Source organism: Nerophis ophidion, linkage group LG19 (genome assembly GCF_033978795.1).
Source record: "Nerophis ophidion isolate RoL-2023_Sa linkage group LG19, RoL_Noph_v1.0, whole genome shotgun sequence".
Lineage (NCBI taxonomy): Eukaryota > Metazoa > Chordata > Actinopteri > Syngnathiformes > Syngnathidae > Nerophis > Nerophis ophidion.
This window is the reverse complement of record NC_084629.1, coordinates 32,255,913-32,281,831: the sequence shown is the minus strand read 5'-3', so window position 1 is coordinate 32,281,831 and position 25,919 is coordinate 32,255,913. Positions and strand designations below refer to the sequence as shown.

General features: G+C 40.0%; 3 protein-coding genes across 4 annotated transcripts in view; all 3 read left to right on the top strand.

The window, feature by feature from the left end:
- Nucleotides 1-12,629, top strand: part of LOC133538325 (collagen alpha-1(VIII) chain-like) — a 21,920-nt gene extending 9,291 nt beyond the window's left edge. Inside the window, exons 2-3 of the mRNA XM_061879859.1 lie at nucleotides 8,547-8,865; nucleotides 8,945-12,629. Of these exons, the coding sequence (XP_061735843.1) occupies nucleotides 8,556-8,865; nucleotides 8,945-10,881 (2,247 nt within the window). The 5' untranslated portion in view covers nucleotides 8,547-8,555 and the 3' untranslated portion in view covers nucleotides 10,882-12,629. The remainder of the gene's footprint in view (nucleotides 1-8,546; nucleotides 8,866-8,944) is intronic.
- Nucleotides 12,630-12,901: 272 nt separating this feature from the next.
- On the top strand, nucleotides 12,902-16,241 carry LOC133538324 (protein jagunal homolog 1-A-like). The gene is made up of 3 exons (XM_061879858.1): nucleotides 12,902-12,993; nucleotides 13,418-13,522; nucleotides 14,463-16,241. Exons 2-3 carry the CDS (start codon nucleotides 13,434-13,436, stop codon nucleotides 14,923-14,925), a joined length of 552 nt encoding a protein of 183 aa, XP_061735842.1. The 5' UTR covers nucleotides 12,902-12,993; nucleotides 13,418-13,433; the 3' UTR covers nucleotides 14,926-16,241.
- Nucleotides 16,242-16,308: 67 nt separating this feature from the next.
- Nucleotides 16,309-25,919, top strand: part of tfg (trafficking from ER to golgi regulator) — a 29,303-nt gene continuing 19,692 nt past the window's right edge. Inside the window, exons 1-5 of one of the 2 annotated variants that reach the window (XM_061879857.1) lie at nucleotides 16,309-16,473; nucleotides 17,299-17,400; nucleotides 20,823-21,038; nucleotides 21,125-21,208; nucleotides 25,549-25,695. In XM_061879857.1, coding sequence (XP_061735841.1) covers nucleotides 20,855-21,038; nucleotides 21,125-21,208; nucleotides 25,549-25,695 — 415 coding nt within the window. In that variant the 5' untranslated portion in view covers nucleotides 16,309-16,473; nucleotides 17,299-17,400; nucleotides 20,823-20,854. The remainder of the gene's footprint in view (nucleotides 16,474-17,298; nucleotides 17,401-20,822; nucleotides 21,039-21,124; nucleotides 21,209-25,548; nucleotides 25,696-25,919) is intronic. The other variant, XM_061879855.1, reaches the window with a different exon arrangement.

Below are 25,919 nucleotides of genomic sequence, written 5' to 3'. Positions count from 1 at the left end.
ATAGATAGATAGATAGATAGATAGATAGATAGATAGATAGATAGATAGATAGATAGATGGATAGATAGATAGATAGATAGATAGTACTTTATTTATTCTTTCAGGAGAATTCCTTCAGGAAAATTAAAATTTTCAGCACAATCCCATTCAAGAACAGACAAACATTACAGGGAGACAGAACAGGATCGCTGACGGGTCTGCCGACTTACAAAAAAGGTGAGATACAGGTAAATTGGGGGGTGGGGGGAATAAAAGATTAAAATAAAATAAAATTAAAAAAATCGGTCTAAGCCCAGGCCGCTGGAGAGGGGTTCCAGACTGATACAAAGGGAAAAATAACAACTCATAGCTAGCTTATGTTGCCATGCTGTACCAAATCTGCCTGGGGCCTTCAGAATCAACAATGCAGGGGTCTGTGCACTGTAAGTTAACAGGTAAATACAGAAGATAGATAATTGCGATAGCCAATCAGATCACGAGTTGTTATCAGTAAGGCCTTCCAGTTGGCCTCATGTTGAACGTCACATTTCCGTGTCCTGTTGGATACTCACTGGTTTGAGCCGCGGCGGTGCTATGCAGATCAGCAGAGCCATACTTGGGTCTGTTTGCGGATGAATTTGAGAACACATACAGTTGATAGGCAGTTGCGACAGCCAATTAGATCACAAGTTGTTGACAGTAGCCTATCTCGGTAGCCTGATGTTAATGAGACTGTGATTGGATACTAACTTGTCACTCCAAAGAGAGTATCCATTCACAAGTTGCAATTTAGCAGGAAGCGGAAAGTGTTAACCCACAAAGAAGGAGAACAAATGTTGATTAAGTGACAAATATATATTTGCAAGGCCATTTTCAAGAAGAATGTTTAAAGAGAAACTACATCTTTTGAGACAATTTCGGCGATGAAATGGGGAAATACCGGTCATAGAGACGGCATGGCACAGTGGGAGAGTGGCCGTGCGCAACCCGAGGGTCACTGGTTCAATCCCCACCTAGTACCAACCTCGTCACGTCCGTTGTGTCCTGAGTAAGACACTTCACCCTTGCTCCTGATGGGTGCTGGTTAGCGCCTTGCATGGCAGCTCCTTCCATCAGTGTGTGAATGTGTGTGTGAATGGGTGAATGTGGAAGTAGTGTCAAAGCGCTTTGAGTAACTTGAAGGTAGAACAGCGCTATACAAGTACAACCCATTTATCATTTAACCCATTTATTTCCACTCGAATCAACCGTCTACAAGCGTTACTACTGGCTTATACGGTGTCGAATGGGTGCTACAAATTGTGAGTTCAAATATTTTATGTCTTTATTTTTTCACGTTTAATATGTTTTTCGCCGTTTAAATTTTGACAGTACCACATAAGTGGTGATGTAGGTTTATTGATTTTTAAATGTGCCAGAAAATAGCCTACAGTGTTGAGGTGATTTAATACCCAGTACTGCGTAAATGTGTTCCTGTCATGTAGTGACATCAATTATTGTATTTTTAGAGGTAATCATTGAAGTTGGACATCACTGAAGGCCTAGGTGGGAAACGCACTGCCCGCCACTGATTTTTACCAATTAATTTATTAATTTTTTTTACAAACTAAAAACTTCAGGATTACAGATCATTTTATTCTCTATGAGAAAATAGTAACATGGTACAGTAAATGTTACAGATAGGGTTAAATAAGATCTGCATCTTTCTGCTACTCCTTTTTAGACATGTCAAAATGTGTAAAGGTGATGTTGCGCAATGTAATTTGTTTTCATTTAATTCAAGCAAGCAATTTTTAGGTATAATAGATGCACTTTTTTGTAGTTTGACAACGTATTGAATCGAGTTAAATTCGTTGAGCATGTTCATAATTAGCATAACGTTGTTGCTTTACACTTGATGCAGGATTCCCTCAATTGCTTTATTAGTCAAACATTAGCTTCTTCTTGCCAAAAACAAAGTTTGACAGGCATGTTGATGATGTGTGTCTGTAAATGCCAAACAATACAAATGTCATGTAGCAGGTGTATCAAAAACTTTTATTTTTTTGGTTGTAGTTTAGAGCTGTTTCTAATATTTTGGACAGTACCATTTCTGAACTGTACTGTACTTAATAAAGTGTTTTTTTGTTTTTGTGTTGTATTTTCTACCCAGCGTTGACGAATAAGGTTGCAACGAAGTTAAGCCTTTCTGCGATTTTCTTTCGGCCACCAGTGTCAAACTTAAGGCCTAGGGGCCAGATCTGGCCCGCCACACAAATAATATTTGTGTGTATATTTATCTTTCCTTATCATTTTCATTTTGACAGAAAATAATACATGAACTGCACACAATTGCATCTTTTAAACTTTAATATGATCTAATAAGACAGCCAATATTATATGAAAATACATTCCAATCGTTATTTATCTTTTCTTATTAAATGTATACATTCTTTCATTTTGACAGAAAATAATACATGAACTGCACACAATTGCATCTTTTAAACTTTAATATAATCTAATAAGACAGACAATATTATATGAAAATACATTCCAATTGTTTTTTTTTTGTTAGGATAAAAATAAATACTTAAAGAAAGCTATCCATCAAATAGTACAGTGCAAAAATTATAATAGATTTTAAAAGAAAAAAAGAAAAACTGGCAGCTCAATCAGCAGAATTTTACCATAAAAAACTGACTTACAGTACCGGTTTTGCATTTACAGTAATACACCATAAAAACAACAACCATAGATTTTACGGTAAAAAACTGGCTGCTCTGTTGGCAAATTTTTACTGTAAAAAACACAATTATATGGTTTTTCTATTTACAGCAACAAGCTGTAAAAACCACCTTAAACTTTACAGTAAAATACTAGCAGTTGACCCCGGATTCCACTGAATGCATAACGGCTGCTGAAAGGCGCCGCCATGGAACATCTCCGCCATCCGACAATCCCTACCGCTATTATGATGCACATTGTTGAGCAAAGTATGAAATATCGGGAATTTGCGCGTAATCATATGATAAGTGGAGTTGTAGTAAAGCGAACCACAAGCAGTTTATTCTGTCCTTCCAGAGGAGCAGAAACAGATCAACTCTGTCCAGCCATTCAAGATACGTGACAGCTACTGTGACGGCAACAATGCAGAATGTCACAAGTTTTAACGTCAATCAATACCCACAGACGGGCGTCTTGATTTGTCTTGACTCGTGGAAAAGACGACAGTTTTGCCTTGCAAAACGACAACTTAAATTTTCTATTTTTAGCTCTTAACAACACAATAGTAGCAAAATTCCTTGCAAGCGTTGTACACACACACACACACACACACACACACGCACACACGCACACACACACACACACACACACACACACACACACACACATATTATTCAACTCTCGCAAACTCTTGCTTACCCAGCGCCACAGATCAGCTTGCTTTCGACACAGGCCCCCAAATAGCTGTCCAGGATATGCTTGTAAAATGATTCTTTGATTTTGGACATCCAGAATCAGCATGTCCAAATGCATTTGTGTCAACGAGGGCAAATTACGTGTAAAAACCTTTCACAAGTTGACCTCAGGTCCGTGCCCGTCCACTAGGACGTTTCAAAGTTTAAAATACCATCCACCTTGAACATGGAGTATTTAATTTTGAAAGTAAACCGGATGATTTATTTTGTATTTGTACATGTCTTCCCGCCCCATACAAGCCGTCCATCCATCCATTTTCTACCGCTTATTCCCTTTCGGGGTCGCGAGGGGCGCTGGCGCCTATCTCAGCTACAATCGGGTGGAAGGCAGGGTACACCCTGGACAAGTCGCCACCTCATCGCAGGGCCAACACAGATAGACAGACAACATTCACACTCACATTCACACACTTGCTAAATTGATCTTCTGTGTTGCAAATATAGAAGCTCTGCATATATTTAGAGGAAGGATGTAGTGCGGCACCAGCATGGCGCCACCGTGCATAAGGGCTTCAGCGACGGTGGAAATCGATATATTGAAAATGGAAAGAGTCATTTCACAGCCGTTACACATCCAGTGGAAATCTTGGGAGAGTGGCCAGTTTTTCACCATAAAAATTGCAGATTTTATTTGTTCTACATATATGTAAAAAAATATATAAAAATCAAATGCACAAGCTATTGTTTAATAATATCATGAGTCAAATAATTATACACTTATATTTATAAATGAATTACTGTTACAAACGGCCCCTCTGAATGCAGCCATAACTGCAATTTGGTTTGACACCCCTGTTTTTCTGGGGTTTTTTTTTTTTGAAAACGATATATTGAAAATGGAAAGAGTCATTCCGCAGCCGTTACACATCCAGTGGAAATCTTGGGAGAGTGGCCAGTTTTTCACCATAAAAATTACAGATTTTATTTGTTCTACATATATGTAAAAAATATATAATAATCAAATGCACAAGCTATTGTTTAATAATATCAGGAGTCAAATAAATATACATTTATACTTGTAAATTAATTACCGTTACAAACGGCCCTCTGAATGCAGCCATAACTGCAATTTGGTGTGACACCCCTGTTTTGTTTTGTTTTTTGTTTTTTTTGAAAAGGTCACTGTTTGCGATTGTAAATGTTCCAATCATATTTTCCTCAAATGCAAAGAGGAAGCAGACAATATAATTGGCTATGTTTACTTTTCTAAGAAATTTTGATTTTGATCATGATTTAAAGTGCATGTGAAAGTGGAGAGGGAAATGGGTCAATGGGACCAAATCAGAATGTTGTCATGTATGCACATCTCCTAATCTGTACAACTTCGTATAGAGGGGATCCTCTTGCCAGTTTTTATCCAATTAGCCTTAAAACCGACCGACATATTTTATTGACAATCCTGTCGTTAGTAGATATACAGTAGTAACTCAACTTACAAGCTTTATTGGTTCTGTGTCAGAGCTCTTAACTCAAAACCCTTGTATCCCAAATCAATGTCTCCCATTGAAATTAGTTGGAATCAGTTTAATCAGTGCTTTCCCCCAAAACAGTACAATTTTAATATGTAACATGTATTTCATGAAGCAAAACAAACTTTGAGATAATAAATATTGTATAAAAACTATACTATATAATGTGCGACAAACAACTAAAGTACTTATATGGAGTAATGTTATAACAATGTACAACATTTACCTTGGAGAGTAGACTTCTACAGTACATCCTCCAGCTGCTTCTCCGTCAAACACACAGTCAGCAGCTTTTCTATATTTTCATTCAGGCTGTGAATATTTGACCACCTCACGATTCGAGTCGTTGGATGTCAGTTCTATAAGAAACTACATTCCTCCATACAGTGGGGCAAAAAAGTATTTAGTCAGCCACCGATTCTGCAAGTTCTCCCACTTAAAATGATGACAGAGGTCTGTAATTTTCATCATAGGTACACTTCAACTGGGAGTTCTTCAGAGCTGTGTAATAGATAAACAGCTCTGATTAATTTCTATATTACTTAAAAGAAAACTGGTTTTGTTTGTTAAATTGCTTCCCGAACATTTAAATAAGTCAAATACAAATAAAGCAGCAAGATAAGTATTCAACACTTCTCGTTTTTAAATCTGCATCAACAATATGATTGAATAGACAGTTGTTCTTTTTTTTGTTGTATTTTGTTAATCGATTAAGAATCTTTACAAATAAGAATCTGAAAACATTTTTTTTTTACACGTAATTTTCATGGATGAATATCTACCCTTTAGATCTTTTTTTAACATTCACTTCTTCTCAGCACTGTCCTCTCACTCACTTGCTTCCTTCCAGTTGTTGAAAAAACAAAGTTATTACCAATCTCTAGTTATAACCTAATGCTTCCGCGTAAAACCAGATGTTTTTGCCGCATCCTTTGGAGTTCTTTGTGACATTTGCTACACCAACTAATGGCAGGGATGCCTGCACTTCAAATTTAAAGCATAACAATTAGCTGAGCTTAAGCTCTGATCTTAAAACCCTCTTAAATTGGGACACTCTCACAATAAGGTATTTTGGTCTATTTCGACTATTAAAAATATCCACCTTTTAAAGCAGATAAATAACAATGATTGATGTAGAAGATGTTAAATTAAAGCCTGAGTTCTACAGTAGATCAGGGTTGGGGAGCCCACTGGAGCACTTGTGGCGAATCACCATGCCCCTCTTCCACATCCCATGAGCAAACATGCTCGTTTCACATCATTCATAACGATACTCGGAAAAGCCATAAACAGTTCCTGCGTCCTCTTCACGAAACTCAATCACATTCCTACAGACTCGTTGGCATGTCTGACTTGCCTCGCCATAGCAACAATGTGATCAGTCCCCTTCAAAGGCCAGCTCTCATCGGTTTTGAGGGGGAGACAGTAGCAAGCGCCTGTCAAAATCACCAGTCCACTGAGAAAAGGTCAGAGATCCAAAGAAAAGAGCGTAGGATGTGGTCGGCAATTCCGAAAACCTACGGCGAATATGTCTTGAATAAAAGATGAATGGCATAGACTGAGCTTGGCAGGGAGCTGATGAGAAGATGGAAATAGGAGGCGGTGTTTGGCATGACTGAATACCTGAGGCGGACCATTGACACAACATGGAGTCTTATTCGTTGTGCCAAGAAGTCACTACTTACTGTAAGAAAAACACAGTATAAACCTTGCAGGGTTACATCATGGTTGTAGAACATGTCGGAAGACGTCCATCATATTCAGGCACAAAGCCAACAGCTGGAAGGGGCACTTGTGTGTTGGCACCACACCAACATGTTTGCACCGCCATGAGAAAATAGGTGCCGCACGTTTTCACCCACGGGCATTAGGTTGACAGTTAGATTTGTATTTAGTAGTGCAGTAAAGACAGAACATACCCATTAACAAAGACCATCTACTGTAAGACAACAATGCCACAATGCTCATGCTAATGCTAATTTAATAGGCCTACTTTCTGCTTTGTCACTAAATCAACAACTGAAAATTTTCCATCGAAGCCTCGGGTCAATTAACCGCAAATGCAGAGTCACCTACAAGCGTGTTCTACAAAATTAAATATCTAATACATTAGATATTTCTTCACAGCACTGTCCTCTCCCTCACTTGCTTCCTTCCAGTGGTTGAAAAAACAAAGTTATGTCAATCTATACTGGCAAGAACTGCTGTGGCTGTAGGCAACCTTCTAATGTAGATTTTAAAATAACTCTACAAGATGGCATTAAATATATATTTGGTCATACAATAAAAACCACACAAACTCATTAGCATTGTTCAACTACTGTAAGAGAACAATGACACAATGCTATGCTAATGCTAATTTAGTAGCTCTACGTCCGATTGCACTTTTGTGCATTGTCACTAACAAGACAACTATAAATTCTCAAGTTAAGGCTGAAGTCAATTAGCTGCAGTCTCCAATGGTCACCAGATGCATGGTTTACAAAAACAAATAACCGCCACTGTCTCTGGTCAAAAATATTGGTATTAACTGCTGTGAGCTTTGGTAAACACCTTGTGTAGAGAACTGTTGAATTGGAGGGATGGCAACGTGACGTCACAGGTATCCGTTTCTCCAAGAGGACCATCTTCCTTTTCATCATCCGTCCTCGTAATCTCGTGGCAAGCTGGTGAGGAACAGAGGCTGTTGGAGATTTTCACCACTGAAGATCTCCAAAAGCTCTTTCAGACCTCTGGGAAAGTTCTCGAATGTGACAAAGTCAACGGCTATGCCTTTGTGCACATGGAAAAAAAAGAAGACGCTCTTTGAATGAAGCTTTTTTTTCATTAACCCAACAAGATGGAGGTTAGATGTGGATTTAAGGATGCAATAAAAACAATACAGACTTATTGGCAATGTACAACTATTGTGAGACTACAATACCTAACATGCTATGCTAATGCTAATATTAATAGGCCTACTTTGTATTGCACTTTTGTACACTAAATTAACAACCTTTAGTTCACCAAATAAGTCTGGAGTCATTAAACTGCAGACACCAAGTTGTCTATATTCATCGGGTTTGTGGTATACAAAAGAAGATAACTAACACGTTAAAAAGACTTGCATTAACTGCTGTGGCTGTAGGCAACCTCCTGATGTTGGTTTGTTCATTAACTACACAAGATGGCAGTTAGATATTAATTAGTAATGCAAAAAAAAGCACAAACAAAAACACTGGTAAGTTTCAACAACGAATGCTATGCTAAAGTTAATCTAAATAAGCCTACATTCCATTGCACTTTTATACAGGTTCAATAAATCAACAAGTGTAAATTCTCCTATCAAGCCTCAAGTCAATTAACCACAGAGTCTCCCATGGTCATGGTCTACAAAAGCAAATACCCCTTCCAGTTTAAATAATAGTATTAATTGCTGTGGCTGTAAGCGACCTCCTGGTGTAGTTGTTTTAAATTCCCTTCAAAATGTCGGTTCATGGCTTAATAATGCAATAAAAACAATACAAAATAATTGGCAATAATGCCTAAAATGCCATGCCAATCTTTATAGGCCTACTTCCAGTTTAACCTCAAGTCATTTGAGAAGTGTTTAATGGTGTTCCCTACCATTGTCTAAGTCTCTTATTTCCCCCTTCTATAGGCCTTGGCCATGCCGTCTCGTCGGCACCACCACCTCCTTGCCCTGCTCCAGCTTGTAGGTCTTGCGTATTTGAACGACGGGGCGTACTATGGACACAAGCAGCACCCTCAAGCGTACCAGCAGCAGATGCAGATGCAACACCTCCAGCACATGGGCATGGGCATGGGCAACGAAGGCTACCTTCAACAGCAGTACCATGGCAAAGAGGGACCCTACATGCAGTATCCACAGTACAGGAAGGAACATCCCCAAATGCCCATGCTTAAAGGCAATGAAAAGGCTCGCAAAGGGGGTGGCTATAATGGTGGGCAAGAGAAAGGTAAGGCGTTGTCATCGAAGGCCTGTTACCTGGTACAGGTGGTTTGCCAATTATTTACAATCCACTCATTTGCTCACAGGTCAGACAATCCCAAGTGGTGCTGAGGGAATTCCCCAGGGAGAGCCGGGTCCGGTTGGGCCCCCTGGACCAGAAGGACCCCCTGGTCCTCCTGGGCCTCAAGGAAACGGGCAACCAGGACCCGCAGGGCTGCCAGGACCACCCGGGCTTCTAGGAAAGCCTGGAATAGGTAAACCAGGGTTGCCAGGACCACAAGGGAGACCAGGAGAAGTCGGTGAGATTGGGCCACATGGAGAAATGGGCCCGAGGGGTGAACCTGGGCCATCTGGACAACCAGGACGTCAGGGTTTACCGGGACCACCTGGGCTACCTGGAATAGGTAAAGCGGGAGGGCAAGGATTGCCAGGGCAACAGGGTCCCAAAGGAGAGCCGGGTCATAAAGGACTGCCAGGCCTTCCAGGATTACAAGGACCCAAAGGCGATAAAGGAATGGGACAGCCAGGGCAACCCGGTCACAAAGGTCTGCCAGGACCCCAAGGCCCTGCTGGACCAAGAGGGCTACCTGGTTTTGGAAAACCAGGTTTGAATGGGATGCCAGGCCCACAAGGACCTGTCGGAGAGAAAGGACATCCAGGACTAAAGGGACATCCTGGGCTACCAGGTGAAGGAGGACCCCCTGGGCCGCCAGGTCTTCCTGGCCAAGGAAAACTAGGTCAAAATGGTCTTCCGGGACAACCAGGCATGCTGGGTCCGAAAGGTCATCCAGGTCAACCTGGTTTGCCGGGAAAGCCAGGACTACCTGGCTTTGGTAAACCCGGCCTCCAAGGACCAAAGGGTGATAAAGGTATGAATGGACCACCTGGAATGCTAGGACCAAAAGGAGATAAAGGCCATCCAGGATTATCTGGTATGACTGGACCCCCTGGACTAAATGGACAACCAGGCCCTCAAGGACCTAAGGGACCAGCAGGAGGTGTAGGCTTACCAGGTCCAAAAGGAGAATGTGGAGAAGGAGGTCCCAAAGGACTTGATGGAAGCCAGGGTAATGCTGGTACACCTGGATTACCTGGAACCGATGGTTTGCCTGGAGAACGCGGCGAGCCAGGGCCAAGAGGTACACCAGGACCAATGGGTGGCAAAGGAGACAACGGTCATAAAGGCCTACCCGGTATGCCAGGACCTCCTGGAGTTCCTGGTCCCAAAGGACATGGTGGATTACCTGGTGAAATGGGACCTCAAGGTCATAAGGGAATCCCTGGTATAGATGGTGTAGCAGGTCCAATTGGGCCACCTGGTCTTCCAGGGTCAAAAGGAGATGTAGGTTTTCCTGGACCACCTGGCATTGCAGGTGAAGGCTTTCCAGGTGTTCCTGGTCCGACTGGACCTAAGGGGAAAGATGGCTCAGCAGGGCCCCAAGGACAGAGTGGGCCACCTGGCCCTCCTGGACCCCCAGGCGCACCAGGACAGCCTGGTGCGACTCCTGACCTGTCAGGCGTGCTCTCTCAGATGGGTCCTGGACTGGATGGTGCTAAGGCTGGTGGCTACGGCAAAAAGGGCAAATACGCAGGAAATGGTGCAGAAGTCATGGGAGCCAGCGGGCTGGAAATGCCAGCGTTCACCGCTATAGCAACCACTCCTTTCCCCCCTGTGAACACCCCTGTGGTCTTTGAGAAGCCTTTGTACAACGGCCGACAGAACTACGACCCCCAAACAGGAATTTTCACTTGTGAAGTGCCTGGCATTTATTACTTTGCCTACCACGTGCATTGCAAAGGAGCCAACTTGTGGGTGGCCTTGATGAGGAACAATGAGGCCGTCATGTATACCTATGACGAGTACAAAAAGGGCTACCTGGACCAAGCGTCAGGAAGTGCAGTTCTACCTTTGCAAGCAGGGGACACTGTGTACATTCAGCTGCCCTCAGACCAGGCTGCAGGACTTTATGCTGGGGAGTACGTGCACTCGTCCTTTTCTGGCTATCTGCTGTATCCCCTGTAGGAGAGGACATTTTCTTCAAATGTTTGTCTTTGCTGTGTCACCTGAATATGACCATAAATTACCAAGGGGACTTTTAAGAGGAAAGTCAACAATCTGAGGACTGTTTGACCAATAATATGATTCTTTATACAGTACATCTAGAAAGTGTTCAAAATGCTTCACTTTTTCCACATTTTGTTATGTTACAATCTTATTCCAAAAGTTATGTTTATTAATGCACTTTTGGCAGCAATTACAGCTTCAAGTCATTTTGAATATGAAGCCAAAATTATACTGTCATTGTGGGGTATTTTGTGAAGAATTTTGAGGACAAACATTCCATTTTGGAATAAGGCTGTAACTTAACAAAATAGGGAAAAGGTGAAGCATTGTGAATACTTTCCGGTTGCATTATAATACACAACAGAACTGCTAAGTCCACGTGCAATTTTTAGGATAATGTTGGAAAGACAGACCTATTTTGGGGGGTGTTTACACTTTCGTTTGGTTCAAAGGAACTATGGTTGCTGTGCATGAATGGTGTCCGTTTGAGAGGTTGCAAAAACGCCCCAATCATGTTCTTAATGTACGCATATGTCCTTAATGGCACAGCCTTTGGTTCGAAGACAAAAAATACAAGTGTGAACGCTTAGCGAACCGCACCAAGTACCTTTTATATATATTTGATTGGGATCCCAGTACCGAGCTACAAGTGTGGATGCAATTTTATTGTTGATGCAAATGCCAGGAAAGCCAAATGAGTGCAATTTGTTTTTAAATTTTCAATAGAAAGATGGGAAGGTACCGTAAAGTGTATGCAAAGGAAGATGGAGCCGTGCTGCAATAAAAGTGTTTAAAAAGAAAATGAAAAAGTGGCAGCTACCCCATGTGGCTAAGAAGGTGAAGTGCAGCCAAAAAAACATGAGAATTCAATCAGCATCACGTGTAAATAAAATATTGTTTTGTTCAGTCATTGCATCAATTCCAGTATTGTGACACATTTATACGCAAATATAAACACACACACACACACACACATATATATATATATATATATATATATATTTGCCAGGTAGTTACATATTTTGCAGAGTATAATGTTAAAATGACTGTTGTTTGTACTTGTGCCAACGGAAAAATAGCTAAAAAAAAACATACACAATTTTGCCCAGAAATACATATTGAAATAAATAAATGCGTCGAATTACAACGTTGTATTTTTAAAATACACACTGCACAAGGTTTTTATGAAGCATGTGGTTTATTCGATAAGTAAGAGTGACCTGTAAAAAAAAGGAGAGTGGCGCTTGTTGTGAATATGAATGTGTACAAAAGAATACCTGTTCAGGCAATTAGGGAATCCAACAAAAAAAGTATTTTTAGGCCCTTTTACAGTCTTTTTTTTTTTTTTTACCAAATATATCTGTATTTTTTTGTATTTATGTTACTGTTATTGCAAATTTTAAGTTGTCAAGACCGTAAGCATGGAGAAATTAACAACATTTGGCACAGAAATGCTGAAATGTTAGCCAAGTGCTTGTTAAACTTTGCAAAAAAAAAATTCAGTAATTTATTATTTTGGCCAGGCAATTGCCAACAATTTTCATTGTCATGTAAGGGAAAAAAAACCTTTTAAGGAAAATAGAAATGTATTTCTCCTCTTAACAAGTACGGTGCTGATATTGTCAGTGTAATCTAAGAGTTAATGTATTATTGTTTCATGTGTAATGTCTGTGCTGTTTTTTTAAATAAAAATGTTGTCAAAACTATCCCTGAAATATTTATTTGAAGATGAAACACTTTAACAATAATGTTGCCTTTATAAAGATGGGATTGCTCCATTTTATTATTGTGGTTTGCCGCTAAATAATAAAACATCTCAACATTATTAAATAAAACATTAGATTAAAAAGTGAAATATGTTTGTATATATGTATATATGATTGTATTTGTATGTATTTCTCATAACATTCGATGGCTAAGAATATTCAAAAGTTGCCATTGTTTCGGTTGGCCACGCCCATTTAGGAGCAGATGCTGATGTTGCTGGGAAATAACATGCGCATGCGCAGAGCTGATTTAGCATCACATCGTTTGCTTAACAAGCGGTGCAATTCAAGCGACCAACCTACGGTAAGCACTTTGAGGAAACACCACTCAGTAAAACAAAATTTAGACGCTCATATTACATATTGCATGTATTATATTGTATATTTAGAAACAGTATATTTAGTTCGAGTTGGACGATTAGGCTGCATTTAGTTTATGCTAGCAGTAGCTTGCTAGCTGGCCTCCCTCAGAATATCCTCTCAGCACAAGTAGTTGGTTTCCTGTTTACCCGTTTGTGTTCATCATGTTCCAAGATCATCTATTTTTCTTTCTCTTCACCTGCTCTAAATAAGTAGTTTGCAGTGTCAAATATCCCTCATTTCATTGACGGGAGAGAAAGTACGCTGTAACAATAACACATGATCAATTGTTTGATAATGTAAATGTTTCATTGTTCTTTATTAGTCTGATTTATTGTACCATCAATCAGCAGCAATTTGTATATCAGTAGGTTTTATCGCAACATGACGTCACGTGTCCGCCACAAAGCTGCTGCCACCAATGGAAGTGACTTTAAACACAGAGAGAAGGTGGCTCCACAATACCAAATGAGGTAGGAAATTAAAAAACAAAACAAACAAAAAAACCTTAAAATATACAAAATTTCCTCATATAGTGGGACAAGCTGTTTTATTTACTCATCTGCAGAGAGTATATTGGGTAAGAATATGATTTTTGTATTAGGAGGGAGACCTTTATTTGTGCAAATGCATGTTTTTACATTTTTATTTTTGTATAATAAGTTATATTTTTTGTAGAAATTAATACACAAAATATAACATTTTGATGAGTATAAAAAAATATATAATATTAAGTACCCCGACTTCCGCCCGAATGCAGCTGAGATAGGCACCAGCGACCCCAAAAGGGACAAGCGGTAGAAAATGGATGGATGGATAGAAATATCAATTATTCAATGTTTGGTACAGCATTTCACTTTCTCTTAAAAGGTCCTTCACTCACACATTTTACCCTAAAGACAAAAAATTTCAGCTTCCAAAAAACTGACATATGAAAAACATCTGACTCATAAAATGCCTTGCAAGATTTGAAAAAGGCAAATTGGGGACTTTTGCTATTTTCAAGCCATTTTTGGTGTGTGTAATGAACATTTTTGGAATTTGCATTCGAAAAATAACTTGAAATTGTATAAAATGGCAATGCCACACAAAAATCCACATATTTTTCCCTGGCGACAAAAAAATGTCCCGTTCAAAACAATTAATGTTGCATTGATCCAACATAAACTAATGCACTCATCTATGTTCCTGTTATCACTCGCTTTTAATTGTTTGATATATTTGTCCGTCATTGCCTCTTTTAAAGTGTTAAAAAGTTCGTTTATATGATATTTTTCAGCAGTTAGTGGGAAGCTGAATTTTTTTCTCATCAGCTTGAGGACATTTAATTGACTTTTTTAAGGCTTTGGCCACTATATGAGGAACTGTGGTGCTTTTTAACTATAAATAACATTACTCTGTTGATGCATGCAGTGCGTCCCTGAAGTCTGAAGTCCGGCGCTTGAACATTGTCCACCTACTGGTCTGGCTGCTGGTGGCCGCCCAAGTGGTGGTCAGTCACCTCAACCTGGTGCCACACGAAACCGTCTCCATGCCGTACCAATGGGAGTACCCATACCTCCTCAGCGTGGTCCCCTTGCTCTGCAGCAGCCTGTCCCTCCCAAGGAACAACATCAGCTACCTGGTCTTGTCCATGATCAGCGGGGGACTCTTCTCGGTGGCGCCGCTAATCTACGGCGGCATGGAGATGTTCCCCGTGGCGCAGCAGCTGTATCGCCACGGCAAAGCCTACCGCTTCATTTTCGGGTTCTCCGCCGTAACGGTCATGTATTTGGTCATGGTGGTGGCCGTCCAGGTGCACGCGTGGCAGCTGTATTACATGAAGAAGCTGCTCGACTCGTGGTTCAACGCCACGCAAGAGAAGAAGAAGAAATGATGGGCGGAAAGAAAATACTTTAGGAACTTCTCTTTTCATATTTTCTACAGTAAAGAAGGGAAATTACATTTGAGCCCTTTAAAGTTACACTTTTTACCCTTAGGTTAAAAAATGTTCCTGCTTATAAAAGCGTCGTAAAATATGTATTTCTTTCCACTTTCCCTGCATTAAAAATATTTTCAAAGATTTTTATGCAGGTCCTTAAAAGCATCAAAGCACTCCTGTTGCATAGAAGATCTTTGCCTAACATTTTTTTTGTCAGAGGTCTTTATAAACAGCATTCCTGTCACATAGAGCAGTGGTTCTCAAACTTTCTTCACCAAGTACAACCTCAGAAAACACTCGGCTCTCCAAGTACCACCATATTGACCAACATTAAAATACAGTAGCGTAGTAGTCCTAAGTGTCATTGAAAACAAGGGAGAGGTTTTTTTCAACAAGTCTATTAAATATTTTTGGCCACTGTAACATTACACAGTTTCAACAGTAACACTGTGTTTAAATATAGGAAAATAAAACTGTACTTTATTCAAGTGATTCTTTGGCATACCACTAGATTGAGCCTGTGTACCACAGTTTGAGAATCCCTGACATAGACGATCATTGATTTGTGGGGTTTTTTAGGAGGTCCTTAGAAATAGCAGCGCTTTCCTCTCACATAGACAGTCTTTGACCAACCAATTTCGTTATGTAGTATATTCTTAGAAACATTTGATGTAGAAGGTCCTCCCTTAACATATTGACAATGTGTGACTAACATGTTTTACAGGAGGTCGTTAAAAACAGCAAAGCACTCCTGTCACATTGAGAATCTTTGATGGAGTTGGTCCTTATAACAGCAAATCTCTCCTGTCTTGCAGTACGTACAAACGACCTGTAACTTAACATTTTTTGCTGTAGGTTGTTAAGAACAGCAGGGCACTCCTGTCACATAGAGGATCTTTGACTACAGGATAGTAAACATTGCTCGACTTTGACTTCATGACTTTACTTTTTAACTTATTATCCATGCTGTGACGAAAAAAGATATATACGTAATAATCAAATAGGAATAATACAGTTGTCTAGTGATTATAATAGCAGTTATTGTGCTACTTGGGACAGTTTGATTGGAATTTACATGAATTATCGGTATTTGTTATTGTTTATATTTGAAACTCGCCTAATCTTATAGATTTAAAAAATAATAATAATGTAATTGTTGTTATCTCTGTAAGTTCTTGTATTAAATAAATCCCAACTGTTTTTATTTATATTCTCTGACACATTCACTTTGTTGAAATGCACGATGAAAAATAAAGAAATAAAACATTCAACATGATTGTTTTTTTTTATGTTTACTAGCCGTTATATTAGTTGGCCATAACCGCCTTTGCGCATGCGTAGTGTGACTGCCACGTACTGGTTGACAGCTGAGAGGGGTCACTTCCTGATGCTGCTCTTGCTAGGCTAGTAGCAAGCAACCTACTTTTATTTTCACCGTTGTTTTTTTTTTTTTTGTAGTGGGTAGCAAACAACAGTGAAATACGGCGTTGTTATAAGGAGCAGGTAAAATCCACTCTTGACTCTGTTACTGAATCCAAACCATTTGCTGTTTTAATGTTAACATACGTGGTTAGCACACAAGCTAACCCGTTAGCCGGCTATTGATGATGCGTTTCGGCGAGCTAGCTAACTCGTTAGCTTGCTAAAACAGGGCTTTATTCATAAATAAATGAAGTAAACATTAAGGTTTGAATATTTTCTGAATCCCCGACAACATGCGTGTTTTTCTATCGTATCCTATTTTAAAGCGTGTGGTTGATTTTAAGCACTTTAGCTTTGACAAACCTTTGACATATTTCCTTCTCCCGGCGGTGCTAATAAGTTGACACATTTATCGAAATAAATATGACTTAAATACTGTTTGCGTACATAACCAGATGAATTATCGCTGTGTCATGGTTGGGCCTAGCAAACTTCCCCCCCTCTCAGGTTGTTGGGATATTGTTCATCTCCTGTCAGATGACTGTGGCGTCTCTCTAAGGGGTTTTCTGTGGAAAACAGCAAATTTAGCCGACATAAAGCGTGACAGGATGAGCTGGCAGTTGCTCAATGCTAACGTTAGCCACACTCCCAAATCCCTAGCATCCAGGCAATTATTCATCTGGCAAGGACAACAAAAAGCCTCCCCCTGCAGGAGTTATTATGCAGCCGTTGACGAGTTGTGTGCAGATCTGCTACATTGATAATCTCTTTTTAGGGCCAAAGTTTGAATATTGTATAGACTAATGGCTGCCCCCTCACCTACTGACCTTTAGACGTTCCTGTGTGAGACAAAGCACATTTCATTCACATGGTGATGTAATAAGTGCCATTTATTTCACTCTTTAGGTTATTCAGCTGAAGGCTCGCTGAGCAAGTCTGGCCTGTGGATGTCATCAAAACCACGCCGGGCACCAGTTTAGTTAAAAACAGTAGAAGGATTCTTGTCAGGTGGAATATTTTTTTTATTAGCATTTTTGTACAAGCTCCTTTTAAAGGGGTTATATTATTATTGTTTTCCTACATTTAAAACACTTTCTTGTGGTCTACATCTGTGTTTCTCTACCACTGTGCCGTGTGATACAGTCTGGTGTGCTGTGAGAGATTGTCTAATTTCACCTATTTGGGTTGAAAATATTTTTTGCAAACCAGTAATTATAGTCTGCAAATTATTTGTTGTTGTTGAGTGTCGGTGCTGTCTAGAGCTCGGCAGAGTAACCGTGTAATACTCTCCCATATCAGTAGGTGGCAGCCAGTAGCAAATTGCTTTGTAGTGTGTGAATGTGAGTGTGAATGTTGTCTGTCTATCTGTGTTGGCCCTGCGATGAGGTGGCGACTTGTCCAGGGTGTGCCCTGCCTTCCGCCCGATTGTAGCTGAGATAGGCGCCAGCGCCCCCCACGACCCCGAAAGGGAATAAGCGGTAGAAAATGGATGGATGGATGGATGTCGGAAACAGCAGGAGGCAGATAAATATAAGAATATTATTCTTCCATCTGCTCCTTTCTGTTCATGGAAATGTATAAGAAACAAAAAAATGATGAAAGTGTCAATTGTACGTGCCTTGTAAATATGCATTTTCATGAAAGGAATAAAAATAAATGAAATGAAATGAAAAAAAGGTAAAAAGGTGTCTAATGCTGAAAACCAAAATAAACAAAAGGTAAGTGCCCCTAAGAAAAGGCATTGAAGCTTAGGAAGGCTATGCAGAACAAAACTAAAACTGAACTGGCTACAAAGTATACAAAAACAGAATTTTGTACGACAGCAAAGACTTACTGTGGAGCAAAGACGGCATGCACAATGTACATCCGAACATGACATGACAATCATCATTGTCCCTACAAAGAAGGATTAAAACAAGTAAACTATTTTTGATTGCTAAAACAAAGTAAATGTGGGAAATCGGTCAAAAGAAGACATGAAATTGCTACAGGAAAAATACCAAAAAAGGAGATGGTTGAAAAACACTGGTCTACATAACATGTATTGGTGGTACTTTGGCAGTGTTGGGTAAGTGACAGAAAACCAGTAACTAGTTACAGTTACTAGTTACTTTATTTCAAAAGTAACTCAGTTACTAACTCAGTTACTTACACAAAAAAGTCATTAGTTATTGTGAAAAGTAACTAGTCCTTTTATTAAAACATTTTTAAGGCTCCCATTAATGCCCTATTAGCCTTCCTTTCAGTACTGTTTTTGCACTGGAGAATAATACATCTGTTGATCAACTTAAATGCATTTGCACCACTGAACTTTGCAAAGCAATGTGGTCTACGTACAACACACAAAGACAAAGATATGTTTCAAAGGGCCAATTTATTTCGGGCCAGAACAAATTGACAAAACTGTTTTAAATAGCTGCAACATAACATACATAAGTAACAAATCGCATAATTGCAACATGTCACAACATAGCTGTAAACCCGGCTTCACCCAAGAAGGCACACATGACATGATTATGTCATGTCACTATATACAACACACATACTGCTATACACAAAGCCTAACCATGCATTTTTTTCTCTCAAGGAGATCAACACTGTACTGAAGCCCAGAACACCCTACGCATTTCCCCAGTTTTAGTTTAGAGAAAAGGAAAGATTGGCCTAGCCCACTAGGATCCCTCTTTATGTTTGTGAACTTTATAGTCTATACATTTAGAGTGATGTGATAATCAAACACTCTAGAAGTCTATAATGAAAGAGTATATAAAATAATTCAGAGTTACTAACTTTCAGTGATGAATGATGAGAAGAGGCAGAGTTTGGAGTGTCTTCTTTAGCTTGCCTTCCATGTATATGTCCTCACTGTCCACTGTGTCCAGGTACTTGGAACATGTTCTCTGTGTCATTTGCTGTTTGATGCCCGATACCATGCTAATTAGCTGCCTGAAAGCGGGGGACTTCACTGTAGAAATAGCCTGCATGCCTTCTAGCACATATGCACTTTTATTTGTGCTTGATAAAAGAAAAGTAGCGCGAATATCTCCATGTTAAGAAACTCTGCTCCGGCTCCGCAATGATGTCTTGTCAGTAAACACAGACACCCCCCTCCCCCCCACACACACACACAGCGCACCTCTTGTGAGACACGAAGCTTCAGAAGGACGACACTGCAGCTCTCCAATAAAACACACTCAGATCTTCTCAGTTTCTAGCCGATACAATATAAAAAAATAAGTTAAAATGACACAGTAACGCATCATGTAGTAACGATAACTGAGTTACTGAATATAAAAAATAACGTGTTTGACTACTAGTTACCGCCGAAAATAATGGCATTGCAGTAACATGTTACTTTGTAACGCGTTAGTCCCAACACTGTTCTTTGGTCAAAATGTTGCATAGATTATGATTTACAGACTGTTTTCAAACTGCTTTCTGATCATCTCTCCAGAAGGAGCCGTTTGGTGGGCAGTCTCACCCTAATCTGTACCATAGATAGACATTTCCACTGACGTCACTCACTGGGAAAACGTCACAAATTGGGCTAATTACGAACGGCTCGATTTGAGGAAGTGTATAGAAATGCAAGATTGTTTGATAAAAATCACTGCCATGCCTCCTGGTTTGATTTAGAATTTTTGGAACGTACGCAGATCCTAAATACACAAAAAACAGTACCAATAGATAAGAAAAGTTGGTTTTGCACAATAGTTTGGAATTTCAATCAATCAATCAATAAAAGTTTAATTATATAGCCCTAAATCACGAGTCTGCAAGGGCTGCACAAGCCAAAACAACATCTTTGTCTCGGGAGTCCACATCAGGGCAAGAAAAAACTCAACCCAATGGAATGACAATGAGAAACCTTGGAGGGGACCGCGGATGTGGGGCAGCAGGTACTTAAAAACAGAAGGGTGCTTCTGTAATATAGAGGCTCTTTGACTCAGGTTTTGCACTAAGTCCTTAAGGAAAGCAGGGCGCTTCTGTCACATTGAGGATCTTTAACTAGTATTTTTGCAGTAGTTCCTTAAAAACAAAATAGTGCTTCTGTCATACAGAATATATTTGACTATTTCTTTAAGTAGGTCCTTAAATACATTAGAGTGCTCCTTTCATATAGAGGATATTTGACTAGGGTATTTACAGGAGGTCCTTAAAAACAGCTGGGCACTCTTGTTATGTAGGGGATCTTTGAGTAGTATTTTTGTAGTGGGTCCCTAAAAATTGCAGGGTGCTCCGAGTGTTGTTGCAGTGGTTCTTTAAAAACCGCAGAGCATTCGTGTCATATTGAATATAGGACTAGTTTTTGCAGTAGTGGTCGCGATTCAGACCTGGTTTGGTTTGTTGCCTAAAAGTTTAATTAAAGAAATGTAAATGTTAAAGTTAGCACAGCAGTGCATCCATATTTCCTGTTTTTCTCCCATTAGGTGGTTGAAGCTGATAGAGTCTGGACGGCACAATGAACGGCCAGCTCGACCTGAGCGGGAAGCTGATCATCAAAGCCCAGCTGGGCGATGACATCAGACGCATCCCCATCCACAACGAAGACATCACTTATGACGAGCTAGTGCTGATGATGCAGCGTGTCTTCCGAGGCAAACTGCAGAGCACAGACGAGGTCACCATCAAATACAAGGACGAAGGTGGGTTACGGCAATATTTAAAGGACTTGTGTGCCCTTTATGTTGTAACGCTGCAATTGTAAATTAATTTTCTGCACCTTATGTAGATGATGACCTCATCACCATCTTTGACAGCTCTGACCTCTCCTTCGCTATCCAGTGCAGTAGAATTCTCAAGCTCACTTTGTTCGGTAAGACATTTCAAGTGAGTCATTTTACCTTACAGGGGAACTGCACTTTTTTTGGAGTCAGTGATGGGCAAGCTACTTGTAAAATCTAGTAAGCTAAGCTACAAGTTACTCTTGATTAAATGTAGCAAAGCTACAGGTGAAGCTACCCCCAGATAATTGTAGCAGGCTACACTACAAGATACACAGCATACACATTAAAGCTACATTATGTAAATATAAAAAAGTTACGTGCAACTTTCCACCAAAAAAGAAAAAAATGTTCAGTTTGAATTTTTATTAAAGTAAACACTAGCTAAAAACATCCCCTTTGTCTGGCTTTTCAACATTTATTTTAAATTGCGTACCATGTACAGAATGAGGGGGAAAACACAGGAAACAAATTAAATAAAAGGCAGTGAAACAACAATAATGATAAACACCATAATATGTACAAACCCCGGTTTGTACATATTAAGGTTTCAGGTGAGAGAGGACGTTAAAGGCAGTGCCTTAAAGGCATGCCCCCCAATATTGTTCTCTGGGTGAAAATCGGGAGAAATTAGGGAGAATGGTTGTCCCGGGAGATTTTTGGAAGGGGCACTGAAATTCATGAGTCTCCCGGTAAAATCGGGAGGTAGGGCAAGTATGCGTGTGACGTATGAAAGAAGGTATGCTTGTTCATGTCTCTGTGAGAAAAAATCGGGAGGTAGGGCAAGTATGCGTGTGACGTATGAAAGAAGGTATGCTTGTTCATGTCTCTGTGAGAAGGAGAGACAAGAAAGAGTGGGAAACTCATGTAATGTAATTGCCCGAAGCTAAAAGCAATTGTGTGGGAACATTTACTCTAATATCACGACACAGTAGGGCTGTGCGATAGGGCATTTTATAAATATCTCGATAGTTTTAGGCAATATCGCGATACACGATATATATCGCAATATTTTGCCTTAGCATTGAATTAACACCTGATGCATGCTTCACAGTGGAAGAGGCGTTAGTGCGTCTGCCTCACAATACGAAGGTCCTGCAGTCCTGGGTTCAATCCCAGGCTCTGGATCTTTCTGTGTGGAGTTTGCATGTTCTCCCCGTGAATGCGTGGTTTCCCTCCGTGTACTCCGGCTTCCTCCCACTTCCAAAGACATGCACCTGGGGATAGGTTGATTGGCAACACTAAATTGGTCCTAGTGTGTGAGTGTGAATGTTGTCTGTCTATCTGTGATGGCCCTTGATGAGGTGGCGACTTGTCCAGGGTGTACACCGCCTTCTGCCCGATTGTAGCTGAGATAGGCGCCAGCGCCCCCCGCCACCCCAAAAGGGAATAAGCGGTAAAAATGGATGGATAGGCATATAATCACAGCATTATGATGATTGTATGTGTGTACATTATAACCTTTCTTGTTTATACTGCATTAATATATGCTACTTTTAAACTTTCATGCAGAGAGGGAAATCACAACTAAGTCAGTTGACCAAAAGTTTATTTATTAAACAGTTATTTAGCAGTGGCAAAAACATTCAAGTCATTTCAAAACAGAAAGTGCAAGATTGTCAGAGACATTTTAAAACAAGCTATTAGTGCACTTTTGTGCATGATGACATATCAAAACAACACATAATTAAAGTGTACTTTTTGTAAAGAACACCACTACAATAGTTTAAAACAAATGAAGTGCCTTCTGCTGGGTCTCGGATGTAGCGGTAGGCCTTTGTGGTTAATTGTGTCCAGAAAGAGGCGCAGAACATAGTCCAATATAACGATAAACAAGAATGGAGCTTGTGGGCCCACTTGTAAATCTCCCTCCTCGATTTAGAAAAACACAGTTTCACTATCAGTTGTAAAAACTGTAGCCTGAGTGTTGGCATAGAGTGCTTTAATGGCGGTAATGATAGGTTGTGGGATGCTGTAAAGGGGGAGGATGTTGAATAGAGCTAGAAATCCTTGGCCACATCACGATTCTATTAGGATTACGATTCGGGAAGTACAATTCGATTAAAAATCAATTAATGCATTTTTGATTTATGTATATTGCTGCAGTTTTACATGCAGTTTTACATTTAATTTCATTTCACTAAATAACTTTTTTCACTTGCAACTTTGAAAAACCATTCATTTGGAACAAGAAACGGTTAAATTAATTCGCACATTTATTAAATTAATAAAATGTATGCAAAACTGAACCATAAGTGCCCGATAATAAAAGAGCTGGTTGGATCTCTCAGTGAGGTGTCTCGATGCAGTCAGCCAAATTTTACAACTGTCTACATTACTTTATTTACAGTAAATAAATAGATTATTGACGTTTACTCATCGATTCTATAATTGTCCATGTCCGAACTGCAATACATCTAAAAATCGATTTCCCCCACCTCTAATGTTGAACATGGCTTCCCGATTGATAAGATATTGCTTTCCGGAAGTCAATGAAGCAGATTGTGAAGTGCTTGTCGAGCATTTTCATTTCTTCAATAATACGACATAGAGCTAAAATTTGTGAGATAGTAGATTGCCCCCTTATATTAATGTTACATGCAGCGCGTCATGTTTGTTCTGAAAACTACAGCACATACGCTCTCTGGCTCTGTGTCTACAAACAAAACATGAAATGTGGGCTAATACTTTACAGCTACTGTAGTATGTGTTCATGTTTTTCAGTCAGTACAGATTGATGTCCTATCACAGTGTTGTGCATTACAAACTCCAATGCGTTTCATGATGTCGTAGAAGCTAGGTTATCGCGCTCCGTAACTAGCTTTTACGGCTAATCCTGAAGCATGCCGATGTGGTCTGTGCTAGAAAAAGGGATCCTCATTGTTCGCTCTTACAATAACAGCTTGGTTATTATACAGGTTACGGAACATAAATGAAGTATTGACAGTTTGAGAATTAATTTTTAAAGTGATTTCAGCAACACTCATGTAGCATTGTTAAAATAAGTGCTAATATTACATTAACATTTTAACAGCTTACGAGGATGCAGTAGCTTATTCGCTGAAGAAATACAAGACGATCAAACATATCGGTCCAACGCCACTAGCAGACCTACGAAAAGTTGGCAACGCTCTGGGCTTTATTTTAAGAGGTGTAGCAAAGCCTTAAAAAAATGTGGCCCTTTTTTTGTTTGTTTTTTGTTTTTTTTACAAAGCTTTTCTCTGAAGTGATGGCCGTATACCCAGGGTGAACTCATCTAGCTACGGGCAGGTCAGATGCCGTATCATGTCCATGAAGAGAGAGTTGTTTTATCATGATTAAATAACTTCTAAAGTGACTGTTTGAAACCTTCCCTCAAGTGTGTGACTTGACAGATTTTGCTCACGTTTGGTGCTCATAAACAGGCTTTTAGGTTACATTTAGAATATCATTACATAGCTTCCTTTTGCATAGTTGTGAAATTTTGACTGTACCATTGAATTCATATACAGCAGTCCCCCACTTGGGGGCAGTGCAGCTCCTGCTTCAAACTAATCTTCACCATTCATCACTCCGGTCTGACTAATAAGTGTATGTCTGAGGGCTATTTGAACAGGCATTTAATTGGACAAGCTGTGGATAGACGTGTTCATTAAAGGACACTATTTTTACTCGAACTACATGCCAGAGCGAGGCTACAATTATTTAGAATGTCTGTCACTGCTTGGGTTCAAGTGCAAGCACAAACAAGCAATTGGGCTGACTCACAAAGTCAAGAAAAAACATACGTGCGCTGTGTCCTCTCTGTTGACAACATGTGTGTTGTGCTCTGCTTCCAGTCAGTCTGTCATCCAGCAGCCGCCATTAGCCAGGGATCTGTAAGCAGGCGGTTGTTGTTTTTTCCCCTCTTTTCCCACTTTGCTTCCCTCCAATCAAAGCGAGGCCCTGGCTTGTTGACCTCACGTGGAGCTGAGCGCCTGTCGCGTGCATCAACTCGGAGCAAAGCGAGGAGAACAGTTTGAGTCGGCCGGCATCTCATCTGAGTGCAGCGCCTCCTGACCTTCAGCATCTCTGTTCAGCATTATCCACTCATAACAATGAGAAATGTGTGTGTTTGAGAAAGGAATGTCCGGCAGTCTCGACTTTCACATTCACACATTTACTGTGGAATTTTTCCTCCATTATCAGCTTTTAAGCGGGGTGGAAGAATGAGACTGATTAAGTCGCAATGTAGCGCACGTGACAAATTGTGGCTATGCTATAATGAACTGCAATGTGAATTATTACACCTTGTGAATCGGCATGTCAACTTAAACCCATTGATTATTTTATCGTTGGTCATATTTCTTTCTAATGACTACTTAGGAGGCCGATAAACAAGTTTGACAACATGATGCTACTGTGTACACCTAAGATCCCCGATCCATCAAGTTTTCACTGTTGTTTCCCACAGTGAACGGCCAGCCAAGGCCTTTGGAATCCAGTCAGGTGAAGTACCTGCGCAAGGAGCTTATTGAGCTGAGGAATAAAGTCAACACCCTGCTGGATACCTTGGAGCCTCCCACAGAGCCTGGTGTGGTCGCCACTGCACCCGAAAGCGGTAAAAGTCCCACTGAAACCTATTTATGGAAGATAAATGTTTAAGGCTGCACGATTTTGGAAAAAAAACCTAATTGCCATTTTTCGCTCAAAATTTGCCATAATGATTAGATTTTTATATTTTATTCATAGAAATGCATACTACTGAGAAAAATGCTTAGTGAAGGAATACATGTTATTTTTAAGTGAGGAAGAACACTTTTGATTGGTGAAAATGTCTGTCAC

Excerpts from the sequence above, each read along its gene's own strand:
- LOC133538324 (XM_061879858.1), top strand. The coding sequence starts at position 13,434 with ATGACGTCACGTGTCCGCCACAAAGCTGCTGCCACCAATGGAAGTGAC. Across the intron at positions 13,523-14,462 it reads GCTCCACAATACCAAATGAG|TGCGTCCCTGAAGTCTGAAG; the intron begins GTAGGAAATTAA and ends TGATGCATGCAG.